The 14,499-nt window shown below is 40.0% G+C and overlaps 1 protein-coding gene across 1 annotated transcript in view; it reads right to left on the minus strand.

Annotated features, from left to right (window-relative positions):
- NAV3 (neuron navigator 3) overlaps positions 1 to 14,499 on the minus strand; it is a 367,296-nt gene that overhangs the window by 14,663 nt on the left and 338,134 nt on the right. Inside the window, exons 25-32 of the mRNA XM_054399920.1 lie at positions 13,891 to 14,012; positions 13,157 to 13,177; positions 11,808 to 11,980; positions 8,575 to 8,728; positions 5,906 to 6,080; positions 2,302 to 2,399; positions 501 to 596; positions 38 to 206 (exon numbers count right to left, since the gene is read on the minus strand). Coding sequence (XP_054255895.1) covers positions 38 to 206; positions 501 to 596; positions 2,302 to 2,399; positions 5,906 to 6,080; positions 8,575 to 8,728; positions 11,808 to 11,980; positions 13,157 to 13,177; positions 13,891 to 14,012 — 1,008 coding nt within the window. The remainder of the gene's footprint in view (positions 1 to 37; positions 207 to 500; positions 597 to 2,301; positions 2,400 to 5,905; positions 6,081 to 8,574; positions 8,729 to 11,807; positions 11,981 to 13,156; positions 13,178 to 13,890; positions 14,013 to 14,499) is intronic.

Below are 14,499 nucleotides of genomic sequence, written 5' to 3' on the forward strand. Positions count from 1 at the left end.
TCTACAGTGTATGCAAAAAGTGTTCCCAGGGTTTTACCTTTCAGGTTCACAGTGATGATGTTATTATCTCCAACCAGATATCCACAAGGCAGCAGTTCAGGCACTTCTAGGCTATGGGCTCTAATTACATCCCCTATACAATAGCTGGCAATGCAGTCAGAGCTTAAACCCAGGCTAGTAGTTGGATCCACTCGGAAAACGTATTCCTGAAATTATATGACATAGAAATGTTGATTGGATGAAAGCAATCTGGAAAATATTCTGCCACAGGTGAGGCCACTTGACAAGGGACCTGCAGGGACATTCAGTAGAGAGCTGCCTACCATCATGGAAAAAAAAAAAAAAAAAAAAAGAGACAGATATATTAAAATTAAAAGTTTAGTAGTAGTGTTAGTTGTACGTCAAACCCCAAAACTTAGCAAGCCCAACCAATGATACAGAATTTTCCTGAAGTGGAAAGCAAACTGAGTGGAAACTGTATCAATATTTCAGTGTCTTACCTTAAAGAGGCGTCTGATCACCCCATCTAAAACATCCCACTTGGTTTTTCCACTGACTCCAATCGATCCTATCAGATAGGTATGTGGCTTTTGATCCTACAAAGACAGAGTTTGGGAAGACTGGACTAAAAGGGGTGGCAATTAATTCTCTAGGAAGATCCACGATTTTCCCCAAGGACAAAAAAAAGTTATTGGGAATGCGGTGATGCAGCTTTGCTAATCATCTCCCTGCCAGAAATACGTAGAGATAATTAATACTACTTTGGTACATCCTTTATAAGGAAGGAAATACAGTGTCTCATTCTGCATATTACAGGATCACACAGGATGTCAGGGGTTGGAAAGGACCTCCAAGATCATCGAATCCAACCCCCCTGCCAAAGCAGGATCACAGAATCCAGCACAGGTCACACAGGAATGCATTCAGATGGGGCTTGAAAGTCTCCAGAGAAGGAGACTTCACAACCTCTCTAGGGAGCCTGTTCCAGTGCTCTGTGTCATAAGAAATTTCACCTCACGTGCTAAACCATGACATGTGCAGATGGGGTTGGCTCCAAAAGTATTTTAATTTTCTAACTTCACTTCCTGGTGAAAAATCTGCATACAGGAATAAAAATAAAAAAAGAGGTGAGATTCTTAAATCTATTGATTACATCTATGCTTACAAAGAGCTGGAGATAAAACTTCCACTGTATTTATATTATTTTGTAATTCAGCACATGAACACATGACAATGCAGTTCTAAATCAATTGCCTCAGCAGCACCAGGACAGGTTAGAGGCTGCCCTGCTGGAAAGCAGCTCCACAGAGAAAGACCTTGGAGTGCTGGTGGACAGCAAGTTCTGCATGAAATATCAATGTGCTCTTGTGGCCAAGAGAGCCAATGGGATCCTGGGGTGTATCAAGAAAGGTGTCCAGCAGGGCTAGGGAAGTTCTTCTACCTCTCTACTCTGCCCTGCTGAGACCACAGCTGCAATCCTGTGTCCAGTTTTGGGCTCCCCAGCTCCAGAGAGACAGAGACCTGCTGGAGAGAGTCCAAGGGAGAGCCAGGAGGATGCTTAGGGGACTTGAGCATCTCCCCTGTGAAGAGAGACTGAGAGCCCTGGGGCTCTTTAGTCTGGAGAAGAGAAGGCTGAGAGGGGATCTGATCAATGTCTCTCAAGAGCTGAGGGGTGGGTGTCAAGGGGAGGGGGCCAGGCTCTTTTGGGTGGTGCACAGTGATAAGCCAAGGAACAATGGAGACAAACTTGAACACAGAAGGTTTCATCTCACCATGAGGAGAAACTTCTTTGCAGTGAGGGTGACAGAACACTGGAACAGGCTGCCCAGGGGGGTTGAGGAATCTCCTTCTCTAGAGACTTTCCAAACCCATCTGGATGCATTCCTGTTCAAACTCCCCTGGGTGCTCCTGCTTTGGCAGGGGGGTTGGACCTGATGATCTCTTGAGGTCCCTTCCAACCTCTGCTATACCGTGATACTGTGATGTTCATACCTGCACTTTAAGGGGTCCAAGGCATATATCTAACAACTTTTAAATAGAGGTAGCAAGTTCTACAACATCCTACTACTAATTCAACTAGAAACTGGTTGTGTCTTAGCCACCACAAGGGCAGAAGGAAGCCATTATGTCATTAGGGGAGTGGTAACTGTATTGAGCATGGATGTAGAAAAGAGCCACTGCTATTTTTTGGATGCTTCCCTTCACTTCTTGGCTGAGAACACTGGAAGAAGTTGAGCTAGAGTCCTGCAAGGCTTGCCTGAGCTGTAATTCTGCATCTTGACCTTTGGGTAATGAGCTTACCTTGGCTCGACTGTAGCCCTTGTTTATAGTGACTAAAATTCTCACGCTGTGACCTTCTTTGTGGAGTGCTCCTTCAGTGGCATCATCCAACAAAATATCTGCAATAAAACAAGGGAAGTAAACAACCTGACAAGTCATAGCAGCTACAATCAGATCAGTATTTGTTCAAAGGGTTTCTCAGTCAAAAAAATTTCCATCTTTGGACACTCGTTGTGCCCTTTAGAACATTTTAAGGAGAAAACCGTGAAATCCTTACATTGAAACATTTGGCCTCTAAGTAAAATATAATTCAAGTTCTCTTTCCAGCTGATTCCTTTACCTTCTGTACACATGGCATGGATAGAGTCTTTTTTACTCTCATTATACAAGCTCACAAATAATATCAATTAGAAAACTACTTTGCAGTCCTTCAGAATATGAGAGGCTGAATTCAGTCATTCCTCTAAGGAAAGGTCTCATTTTTCTCTGAGGTAAAGTGTGATTCTGATCTGCTCCATGCCTCTCTTTCTACCTCCTTACTAACTCCTCAAATGGGAAAACAGGAGGATGCTATTTCCTAATGAAGGCTGAGCCTGCAGCTGTATTCATGAGACAAAACTGCTACCTTACTCTGGAAGTTCTCCCACAAATTTTACTGTTAGACATTTAAACTGATCTTCAAATTAGGACAGCTTATGGATTTGCATCTTCTTCACAGTCCAGCACAATAATCCACCACATTAAATTCCTCTCTTCCTTAATGTGGTGACTTGGAAAAAAAAAAAGCATCAACTTTATGTCACAGTCTGCAGAAGGTCAGATTCCACCCAAATGAAATGAGGTGCCAGTAAGATTCAGTCACTTGCTCAAAGCAAAACCCAAGAAGACTTAGAAATAGAACTTCAACAAATATATAAAGAAATAAATCCTTGTGTAAAATGTTTGATGGCACACCCAGAGTAGATTTTTCTGTTGGAGTGTGCTGTGGGTTTATTTTTGTGGAGGTATTTTTGTTGTTGTTGTTGTTTTTTGATGTTTTTTTGTTTTGGTTTAGTTTGGGTTTTTTTAATTGATCAAATGAAGAAGTATTTTTGTTATGGGCTGAAACAAACCCATGCTTGGTTTGTTCCAGGCAGAGAGTTTTTTTCCCCTGCCTCCAACACTTCATATTTCACTTAATTTATCTTGTGTTTTGGCATATTTGACAAAGCCTAAGAGTCTCCATAATGTCATTGTTCATCTGAGGGCAGTTTACAATGTAACTGATCTTCCTGTGATTTTTTTCAATCTCTAAATAACCCTCACATAGCCTTTTTAAATACATCCATCCATAAGTCTTTAGGAACAAGGAACTTCTTTGTGGCTAGGAAAAAAAATCCATTTTTCTAAGAGCAACTAAATGACACAAAAATGATCAGAAAGGCTGGAGTCATCAAATTAAATCCTTCACTCCTCATTAGGCACTCATTTCTTTCATTTCTCATCCTTTTGTAGTTTCTTTGCATGTTAGAAAGACATTTAGAACCAACAATGGAAAATTCTATAAAGCTTACAGACTAAGAGCATCATTCTTATAGAATCACAGCATCCTTTAGGTTGGAAAAGACCCTTAAGATCGAGTGCAACCACTTCTCCCAGTCTTCCTCTTCTTTCTCCTACTCCTTTCCCCCCTTTCCTCCTCTTCCTCTTTTTCTTTCAGCTTTTATTTCTTCTGTTCTTCTGCTAAACATTTCCTGATGATTCTATTAATCTTAGTTCTCTTTTGTTATCTTTCACCTTCCTGTGTTTTTCCCCCTGCATCTTTTCTCTCATCTTATCCTCCTCCTTTTCTTCAGACTCCTTCTCCTCTTCTTATTCCTACATGTTTATTCCTGTACCAAGACAGAGTTAATGCCAAGTGACAAAGCTAATAGCTGTCACTTGAAAAAGATTCTGCAACTACCATTAAAAAATACATCTTCTGGGTTTTGTTTTATTTTATTTTAAGTGTGTGTGGATGTGTGAGCAGGAACCATAGTTAAACTTTCCCCCCCCTTGTTTGTGCAACACTTCTTGGTATACTGAGGCCTGACCCAGGCTCATCCACTCTGAAAGTTAAACCTGACATAAAAGAAGGCAAGATAATAAATAAAAAAAAAAAACCTATTTTCATATAAAATCTGGTATCAACCAGAAGAAAATCTCAAATATCTGTATAATCAATGTCTGGAAAGATAATATCACTAACTGCCAATCCAAATTATAGTCAGGCAGCTTGGCACATTCCCAGCTGTACTCTTGCCTAGACTCTTTCTACAATTATTAGCCACATTTTTATTGCTTCCAGAGACTGCATTATTCTTTGTGTGGAGTCTGCGTTAATGAGTGCTGCTTTGCTTCTGCTCTGCTCCTGGTTCTAATGTTGCAGACAGCACTTCTGTTTCTTGGCTATATTATCAAAACAAGTGTAGAAGCCTTATTATCATAAACCCTATGGCATGGAAAATAATCAAATGGTAATGTTCAGGATGCAGTCCAAAGTTCTGCTTGCTTCCTCTCATTCACTGAAGACAATGAGACTGCTTAATAAGCCAGGTGGGGTTTGGCTCCTGTGATAAATGGTGATTTGGTCCAACATAGGCTACCCAGATATACAGCATTTAAAAACAGTAAAGGCTAAAGCTAACTGAGAGCACTTTCTGCCCCAGCTGCATATATGCCTTGAAGCTAAGGAAGCTGAGTGATAAAATATCTATAAACAATAAAAATGAAGTTTCATGCACTGTGCTCATATTTATCCCATAGGGAAAAGAGAGTCTGTTTGTCTGTCTATCTATCATCTATCTATCTATCATCTAATATCTATCTATCCTTCTGTCTGTCATCTATATCCATCGATGTGTCTATCTATCCATCTATCTATCCATCCATCATCTATCCATCTATCATCTGTTTGCCTATCGTCTATCATCACCTATCTATCCATCTATCATCTGTCTCTCTATCATCTATCCTTTCTATCTTCTATCTATCCTTTTGTCTATCATCTATTTGTCTGCCTATCATCTATCCATCTGTCTGCCTATCTATCATCTATCATCATCTATCTATCCTTCTATTTGTCTGTTTGTCTATCATTATCTATCCATCTGTCTATCATCTGTCTATGTTTCTATCTATCCTTCTGTCTATCATCTGTCTGTCTGTCTATCCATCTATCTTATCTATCCACCTATCTCTTGTTCTTTTCAAGTAAACTAGATGATCAAAGAGTATTGTAAACTAGGTAAGTAGGAAGCACGACAGCTAGGAACTAAGCAAACATAACCAACAGTCTGCTGCTATTATTCAGAGCCTTCTCAAACCTACATTTTCAGAATTTACTGCCAACATTATTCCCCATCTCAATTAGTGAACGCATACCTGATTTTTACCTAGGTGTTATGAAGTATCATAACTTTAAGGCATCCCTCCTGTTAAGAGATTTTAGTTTGCTTGTAAATATACCTTCATGTGCTTCCAAAACCATCTGAGCTAGGCTGGGGATTTATTTTGGGGGTAATTCTCCAAATGAATGTTGGGAGGTGGGTGTAATTCCTAAACCCACCACACTTATGAGACATGTATGCATGAGAAATATATTTACCTGACGTTACAGACTCAGTGATGTTTAAATTGTTCAGAGAGAGCCCTAGTGACTGGCGTGAGGAAGAGGATGATGTGCTGCTCGAAGACTCTGAGGATGGCCGGGCAGGCTTGCCAGTATTTCCAGTCTCTGCCTTTAAACGATCATTTTCAGCTTTCAATATCTCAATTTCATTCTGGTGATTCAAAAGAAACCAACAGAAAAGCACAGCAGGTTATTCTTTCAGAAAGCCACTGGAGGCAGCTATTGTGGTGCTAGCTGCTGGCTGCTTGCCTGCAGTTTACAACCTTCGTGGCAGGGTGTAGCACTATATATCATAAGTATAATGTTGCCTGTGAAAACTGGATTGTCTTCAGTTCTGAAATGAAGGGGGGGAAAAAAAAACCTATAACTTTGCTTTAGCTTTTGTTTTCAAGACAGTTCTGAAACAGGGGGGGTTGGAACTGGATGATCCTTGAGGTCCTTTCCAACCCTGACAATTCTATGCTTCTATGATTCTGCATTTATTGTCCAGCTGACCATACTACAAGAGTGGTGAGAATTTCCTGAGCTATTCTCTGTTTTATAATCTGCTTTACATTGTCCAGTATCTTAGGTAAAAGGTAAGAAAGTCATTGTTAAAATCCTGGACGTGTCAACGTTTCCAAAGCCCCTGAAAAACGACTGCTATTGAACGTAAAATGCAAGCAGTAACTTCACAGAGGAGAAATGAAAGGAAGAATGAACAATGAGAAATTGATTGTTTGCTCCACAACTCTTCTTGATGTCTGATAAGAGGGTTTTAGATCATTCAAACATGAAATTGTTCACCTAAAAGCCAGCAACCTCTCTGTGATGAAAACATACAGAGACAGACGAAGCAGAACAATTAGGAATTTATTTATTTATTTACTTACTTACTTAATTATTTATTTACTTATTTATTTATTTTAGCTAAATCCTCTGTGGTGCAAAGTGATTATTGAATGTGCAATAATAAAATGAAAACTTAGCCTGAGAACAGCCTGGGACCAGCTAAATGTAGCTTTCTGTTGCTTCATGAAGTGCAGTACAAAGCAACTGCTTTGTACATCAATTTTATCTCCAGAATCACTGACACTCTGCTACAAGTCTTATTCTTTTATGAAGGCTGTGCAGTTATATTAGATGAATAAAAATATAAGGGATAGCATTGCAAAGATAAAAGCCCTGCAAAAGCTACCAAAAGATTAGATCATATGGGCAAAGGTGAGGAGACAGTGGAAAGGAAGGAACAAACCAGCAAAACAGTGTGAGAAGGTAATAGATGAATGCAACAGTTTAGCCTGGGGTTCAGATGAGAGGCTATGGTGAAATGAGTCATGCAATTTCCATTTACGCTGCATGAGCTTTAGATTTTTTAAGGTGCCTTGAATACACACAGCATCCATATATTATTCCCACCAGTCTTACTTCCCCCTCCCTACCAATCCTCATCAGTTTTGCAAAACATCAGGTTTTAGCAACTCCAAGATGGCTGAGTGTCGTTCTGGGAAAGCTTTAGAAGTGGTGACTAGCAGTGACAGAACCTGAACTAGTTGCTTCTGCTCAGCTTTGGTGAAATTCAACTCTGGAGGCCTGTGACTACAGCAGACTATTTTTTTTTTTTTTTTTTTTACAGGGAGTACACCTGGAGTAGGCACTCACAGGCTAGTGTAAGCTGATAAGCCTTAATGTCTTGTTCTCCACCACTGCATATCCACCATTAACTGTGTTCTATCCCTTCCAGTTCCTGAATCCTTTTTAGTGGCTCCAGACAAAATACTTATGCCTTGACAATTGAACCCTTATTTATGGACCAGTTCTTCATTACATTCCAAAAGAGCTCAGATCTACGAAAGGTCTACAATTGTGTGGATGTTGGAAATACTTTTGGGTACCCAACATGATACCAGACACACGTACGTGGGCAGCAAAGTTGTAACAGTGTTTCTTAAACATTTCTCTCTCTCCATTGGAAGTGTTTAGAATAATCATTATTTTGCTATCTTACACCCAATAGTGATTAATTTACATTCTTTCACTTTCTCTGCTTGAACTTTGTGAAGAAAAATCAAAATGACAGTCTTAAAACCATCACAGGAGTTGAGTTGCACAAAGCTCAGTGCTTCCTCTGCTTAACATTGCCATTGTTTCTGCATCATTTCAGCCTCACGAAAGAAAAATCTCAAGAAAAAAAAATGTGTTCAGGAGGGATTTGGAGAGGTGTCACAAGATAATGTAATGACATTTTAGTGGTGCTGGGTATAACAATTTAGTTCAAATTCAACATTCTTTGCTTCAACAAGGCACCACTGACTTTGGGCTCAGAAATGATGACAGAGTAGGCACATACATTCCTCACCCTGCCCAGGCCCAAAGATTTAAAGCTCTGTAGAGACCAATTCATGACCTGATGATCTGTCCTGTTGCTTTCCCCAGTCACAGTCTCTAGATAACAAATATCCTTTGGGCAGGGATTAATGTCTCATTCCATATCTCTTAAGGCGAACGCTTCTCACGCTCACCCTCCTCAGGAAGTTCTGTCAATCTGGTGAGCTATTTGCTATCAGCAGATTTTTGGTACCTGGAACAAATTACTGGGGAAGAAAATACCCCAGGCATGCACATTTGGGGTGCTCCCCTGCCATCACTTCAGCTGCTGCACTAACCTGCATGCGATTCATGGCTTCCCGAATCTGATCCAGATGGTGTGCGGAGCTGAGGGCTTCAAGACGGATGTCTGTTAATTTCAGCTCCTTCTCCCTCAGCTCGCTTTTCAGCTGAAGAATAATCTCAGCCTCTGCCTCTGTGCACTCACAGATCCTAAAGAGGAGCAGGAAACAGGCAGGAGATTAGAGGAAGGTTCTCCCCAAAGGCAGAGCCATTGCTAAATACCACAGTACAGAGAATGCTCGCTGCTGGTGAAACCTGTGAGCGAAGAAAGAAATTCAACCAAGAAACATGAAAAAGATCAAAATATAAATTAAAAAAAAGGATGAAACGATTAGCTTTCTTTATCCCTTTCCAATTTAGTTAGGTATTTCACTAAGGTGAAGAAAAGTTGTTTAAAAACGTTCAGAAATATTTTTTTTCAGTGCATATAACCCATTGATTTTCATCCTTAATTCCTTGGTGCAAAGGTTATGATTTCCCCTCTCTAATATGCCCTGGTGGGGATGCATCTGAAGTGTTGTGTCCAGTTTTGGGCCCCTCAGTTCAGGAAGAATCTCAGGGAACTGCTTGAAAGAGTCCATCATAGAGCCACTAAAATGATTCAGGGAGTGGAACATCTTCCTTATGAGGAGAGGCTGAGGGAGCTGAGGGCTCTGTAGCTTGGAGAGGAGGAGCCTGAGAGGTGACCTCATTCATATTGATAAAGATGTGCAGGGGGAATGCCAAGAGGATGGAGTCAGACTCTGATCAGTGATGCCCAATGGCAGCCCAAGGGGCAAAGGTGGAAGCTGAGGCATAGGAAGTTCTATGGAAACAGGAGGAAGAATTATTTCCCTGTGAGGATGACAGAACACTGGAAGAGGCTGCCCAGGGGGGCTGTGGAGTCTCCCTGTCTGGAGCTATTCAAGACCTGCCTGGAGGTGTTCCTGTGTGATCTGCTCTAGGTGCTCCTGCTCTAGCAGGAGGGTAGGACTGGATGAGCTTTGGAAGTCCCTTTCAGCCCCTGACATTCTGTGATTCTGTGATTCCTAAGCAACAATAGTTAGAACTGAAGTACGCTGATGAAATGGCAGTGCAGGTATTTATTACCTGTTAGACAACATTGTTTTCTTTGTTATGAACACTGCACAAAGAGGCAGCCCTTACATCATCACCGAGAAGATTTCACTCTGTAACAGTTTTGATTTTTGACAGTTGAAGTTCTTTCTTTACTTAAAAGACTGGATTAAAAGTAATACCCATGTGATTGTTTTTTATTAACATGAAAGGAAGAAACCATTATATTGTGAGAAAACACCAAAACATGACTGGCTCAGGGACCCACAATTTTCATGTCAGGCTGTTTTGCCTCTGTCATCACCAGACCTTGACTTCTTGCATAACAAAACCAGTAGAAAAACAAACAAACAACCCCACACTGAATTTTTGGCTACATTGATACATTAAATATATTCAGTCAAATCACTAAATAGTATTTGCCCTAGAACTTCCTGAAGGGAGGTTGTAGCTGGGTGAGGATTGGTCTCTTCTCCCAGGCAACCAGTGACAGAAGGAGAAGACACAGTCTCAAGCTGCACCAGGGGAGGTTAGGATGATGTTAGGATGATAGGCTGGATGTGAGGAAGAAATTCTTCACAGAAAAAAAGATTGGCCATTGGAATGGGCTGCCCAGGGAGGTGGTGGAGTCACTGTCCCTGGAGGTGTTTAAAACAAGACTGGTTGAGGCACTTAGTGCCATGGGTTAGTTGATTAGAGGGTGTTGGGTGATAGGTTGGACTTGATGATCTTGAAGGCCTTTTTCAACCTGGTTAATTCTGTGATTCTGTGACCTCATAGCAGCCTCCCAGTACCTGAAGGGGGCTACAGGAGGGATGGAGAGAGACTGTTTGCAAAGCCCTGCAGGGACAGGATGAGGGACAGTGGCTTCAAACTAGAGAGCATATTTAGGCTGGATGTAAGGAACAAGTTCTTTCCTATGAGGATGGTGGAACACTGGAACAGGTTGCCCAGGGAGGTGGCTGAGGCTCCTTCCCTGGAGATATTCAAGGTGAGGATTGACGAGGCCCTGAGCAGCCTGATCTAGTTGGGGATGTCCCTGCTGACTGCAGAGGGCTTAAACTAGATGACCTTTAGAGGTACCTTCCAGCCCAGACCACTCCATGACTCTATGAATTTCTTTTGTCAGAGTATTTGCTGCCAAATTCTTAAAGTCGGCATATAAAAATAATTAGGATCTATAAAGCGTTACTCATAAAAAAGTATTTAATCTAATGCAGGGAAAAATCTAGCCTAAAGCTTAGTGATAAGGCATGAGACTGTAATTCTCTGAGTGCTATAAGGAAGAGTAGTTGTGACCATATCTAAAGATGTCTCTGCTCCTTGCAGGAGAGTTGGACCAAATGACCTTTTAAAGTCTGTTTCATGTATGGGTTGGAAGAGATCTCCAAAGATCATCTAGTCCAAGTTTCAACTCAAAACTTTCTATGATTCTATAACTACCTTCAATTAGGATTAAGAAAGTAAGACTGGAACCAGCAGTACTCGTTTGTTTGTTCCAAATTGGGAAAAGTATGAGTTTAGCAGAAGGAAAAAAAAAAAAAAAGAGTAGAAAAATGTGAATGGGTGTTGAGAAATTTGTAAGAAAACATCCAAGCAATGCTGAAGAAATAAGACAGCTTTTGATTGATGATTTATTCTCAGTTCTAAAACCTTAATGATGGTGATTTGAATAAAAAGTAAAAGCAAAACTCCACCAAAAAAATATCCCAACTGATAAAAGAGGGGAAATGGAAGAAAAATTATATCAGTTAGTAGAGAAAGTAATAATAAGGGATAAGTATGTTGTAAAAGGTCATAGCTACTTGGAAAATAAAATTAGATTTTTTGTATAGCATGAAGACAGGAAACTAGTGTTTGGCCTTCTGTAAATGGATATGACAAAGTTGTTCATGGGGCAGGAAGGGCACAACATAAGCTTTTGGATCTGTGTTTGGAAAGAGATTTGTACATCGTGGGTAAAAGTTGTGAGAGAAGGACAGAATGAGCTAACAAAGAGCTGCTGAAAACATAGCATGCAAATGGAGTGAACCTCATGAGAAACCTGGCAATGGCAATGGATGGATCACAGCTTTTGACAGTGGTTTCTGAAATGCAAATGGCCACTCTGGAGGAGGTCTTTTTCGCAGTCTATCTCATTTGGGAAGCAAGGTCTGCCGAGGGAAAGACTTACGCAGAGGTTGACTGTGATGGTTTCATTGATGTTGCCCCACACTCTCCTGAGCTGTGGGGCAATTTGGGTGATGAAGGAAGAGAGGAGTCTGTCAGCTCTTCGATGTCTGAATGTGAAGAAGGAGGCTTGGTGGACTTCTTCTTTCCAAAGGCCTGTTTGAAAGAGCTTCTTAGCTGGAAAACAAACACAGAAGAAGATTCTTTTCCTCATTGTGGCAATTTGTGTGCAGCTCATGTTTCAAAGAGTTAGTTTGCAGACGCCATCCTAGCCACTGCCTGAGGTCAGTATACAGAAGCAAGGTATTAACATATGCCACACAGTATCTCTAAAAACATGATACAGTGCTTTGATTTGTCTTTATTAATCCAGCGCAGCGCAAGCGCAACGGTATGGAGACAGTGCAGGATCAGGTGGGAGAGGGGTGCTCATTTAAAGCCATCTAAGCCCCAGGGGAATCCCATTCCCATGGCATTCCCTTCAAGGGCTGGCTTTAAATAACCACTTTGCATCTAGCTAGGTCCAGGCAGAACCCTGCTGTTTCTAGCTGCTGAAATCAAAAGAGAAGGCCAATTGACTGCCTTTGCCAATGTCCTCTCCCCATTGGAAACTCAATGGCCAAACCGTGCGAGTGCTACGGTTTGGATCACAAGCAAGGGGATCGAAGCTGGGACATGAGGCTTACTTTTGCTGCACTGCTGAGGAGAATGTTAGCTGAAAGGTATGTAACTCTGCTGCAGTTCCCTTTAGAGCAGTAAGATCTCTGAATGGACAAGCACTGCCTTTCCCCTCTAGAAGCTCTTACCCAGCATTGAAAAGGGACAGAATAGCCAAAGAGCCATTTATTTCAGGAGCCGAGATGACAACAGTTTGGTCTGCAGTGGATTTTAACTAGCCCATTGGTTTTATACCCGTGTCTAAACACAAAAGTGATTCATCTTAAGAAGAATGTGGCTGGTTTCTTTTATTTTTCTGGGAGTTGCTCTAATTAAAGTTGTGTGGAACTCAAGGGCAAACTGGTCTCTCTATTAAAAAATAAATGAGGTCTTTAAATGCGTTATTTTCATGATCTAATTGGAGAGTGGGGAGTGTGACCAGTGATCAGATTAAAAAAAAAATATTAAAGTCCTTTCCAGCTCATGATATCTAATGAGAAAGAAATGGATTTTGGCTACACTCCCCCTTTCTACAGCCTAAACTTTGAGATTAAAATGAACAAAGGCAAACTGAGAAGACATAGAGGATAATCTGGTTTTAGAAGGTATAAAAGCCTACTGCCAAAATAAATAGCAATCATGCCAAGATAGGGTTCTTTATAGATGCATGCCAGATTTTCCATTGTTTATATTCACCTCACTTCCTCTAGAGTTCACCTTGCAGAAACATGAAAGAGTGTGGAATTACAAATCAAGGGAATGAAGGCTGATCAGCATTTCAAAACAAATGTTTATGCAGGTAGTATTTATAAAACAACAATAACATTTTTCTGAGAATTTACTGAAAGCATTTGATGGAAGGATTGGAACACACATCTGTGTGGCATCTCTGTGTTCCATTTCTTCCATCAAATATGTGTTCCATTTCTTCCACCAAATGTGTGTTCCCTTTCTTCCATCAAATCCCTGTGCTCCATTTGACAAGTATCTTAATTCCTTTAAACACCATACCACTTCTACATGAGAACAGATTTCAGCTCTCTTCATCGCTGAGTGATAGATTTCAGTCAAGCCTTTGAATCAAACTCTTGGCTACAGAAATGGCAAATAAGTGGAGCCCAGGGGTAGTTTTTTGTCACAACAGCTATTTTAATGGGTTTGGTGGGGTTTTTTGCTGCTGTTTTTTCTTTCTTGCTGCTGGTAGTAGGGTTTGTTTTGTTTTGAATTATTCTGATTGATGAAATAATCCCCCACTGATATTCAACCATTTTTCCTTTGCTGGTAGTGGCACAGCATGGATACAGAGGAATTGCTTCATATCCATCTGGCCCCCCAAGCATATTAGTTGATGAAATGGATTGTTATGATACTCAGGCACTAAGAAACAGCATCAGAGCTAACAGAGAGGTCTAAACCTGCTGAGCACTTACCCAATTTTTCTTTTTCTTTTTCTTGGAGTCAGCATCATTACCACTGCCAATGCTTGAATGGCTGGTAGCACTGTTGATGCTGGAAACACTTTCTGAAGAGTGTTGCCGCCTTATACGTAAATCTAAAGGAAAGAAATCACTGTGAAATCCACCTGGCTCGCAAGATAATAATCATTCTTGTACCTATGGAGCATCTTCCTCCTCAAAAGGGAGCCTAAATCAACATAAATGGCATTAATGCTTGCAGTGGCTTCCTGAGGGACTTTTAAATTTTAAATGAAAAAATAAAACAAAGTAAAATAAAATAAAATAAAATAAAATAATAAAAAATAAAATAAAAAATAAAATTAAATTAAATAAAACAAAACAAAATAAATAAAACCAAATAAAATAAAAAATAAAATAATAAAATAAAATGAAATAAAATAAAACAAAATAACAAAATAAAATAACATAAAATAAAATAAAATACTAAAAGAAATAAAAATAATAAAATAATAAAACAAAATAATAAAACTAAATTTAAAAAATAAAAAAATGAAAAATAATAAAAAATAAAACAAAATAAAATAAAATAATATAATAAAAGAAAACAAAACAAAATAAAAA

This window comes from Indicator indicator, chromosome 3 (assembly GCF_027791375.1).
Source record: "Indicator indicator isolate 239-I01 chromosome 3, UM_Iind_1.1, whole genome shotgun sequence".
In the NCBI taxonomy this organism is placed as follows: Eukaryota; Metazoa; Chordata; class Aves; order Piciformes; family Indicatoridae; genus Indicator; species Indicator indicator.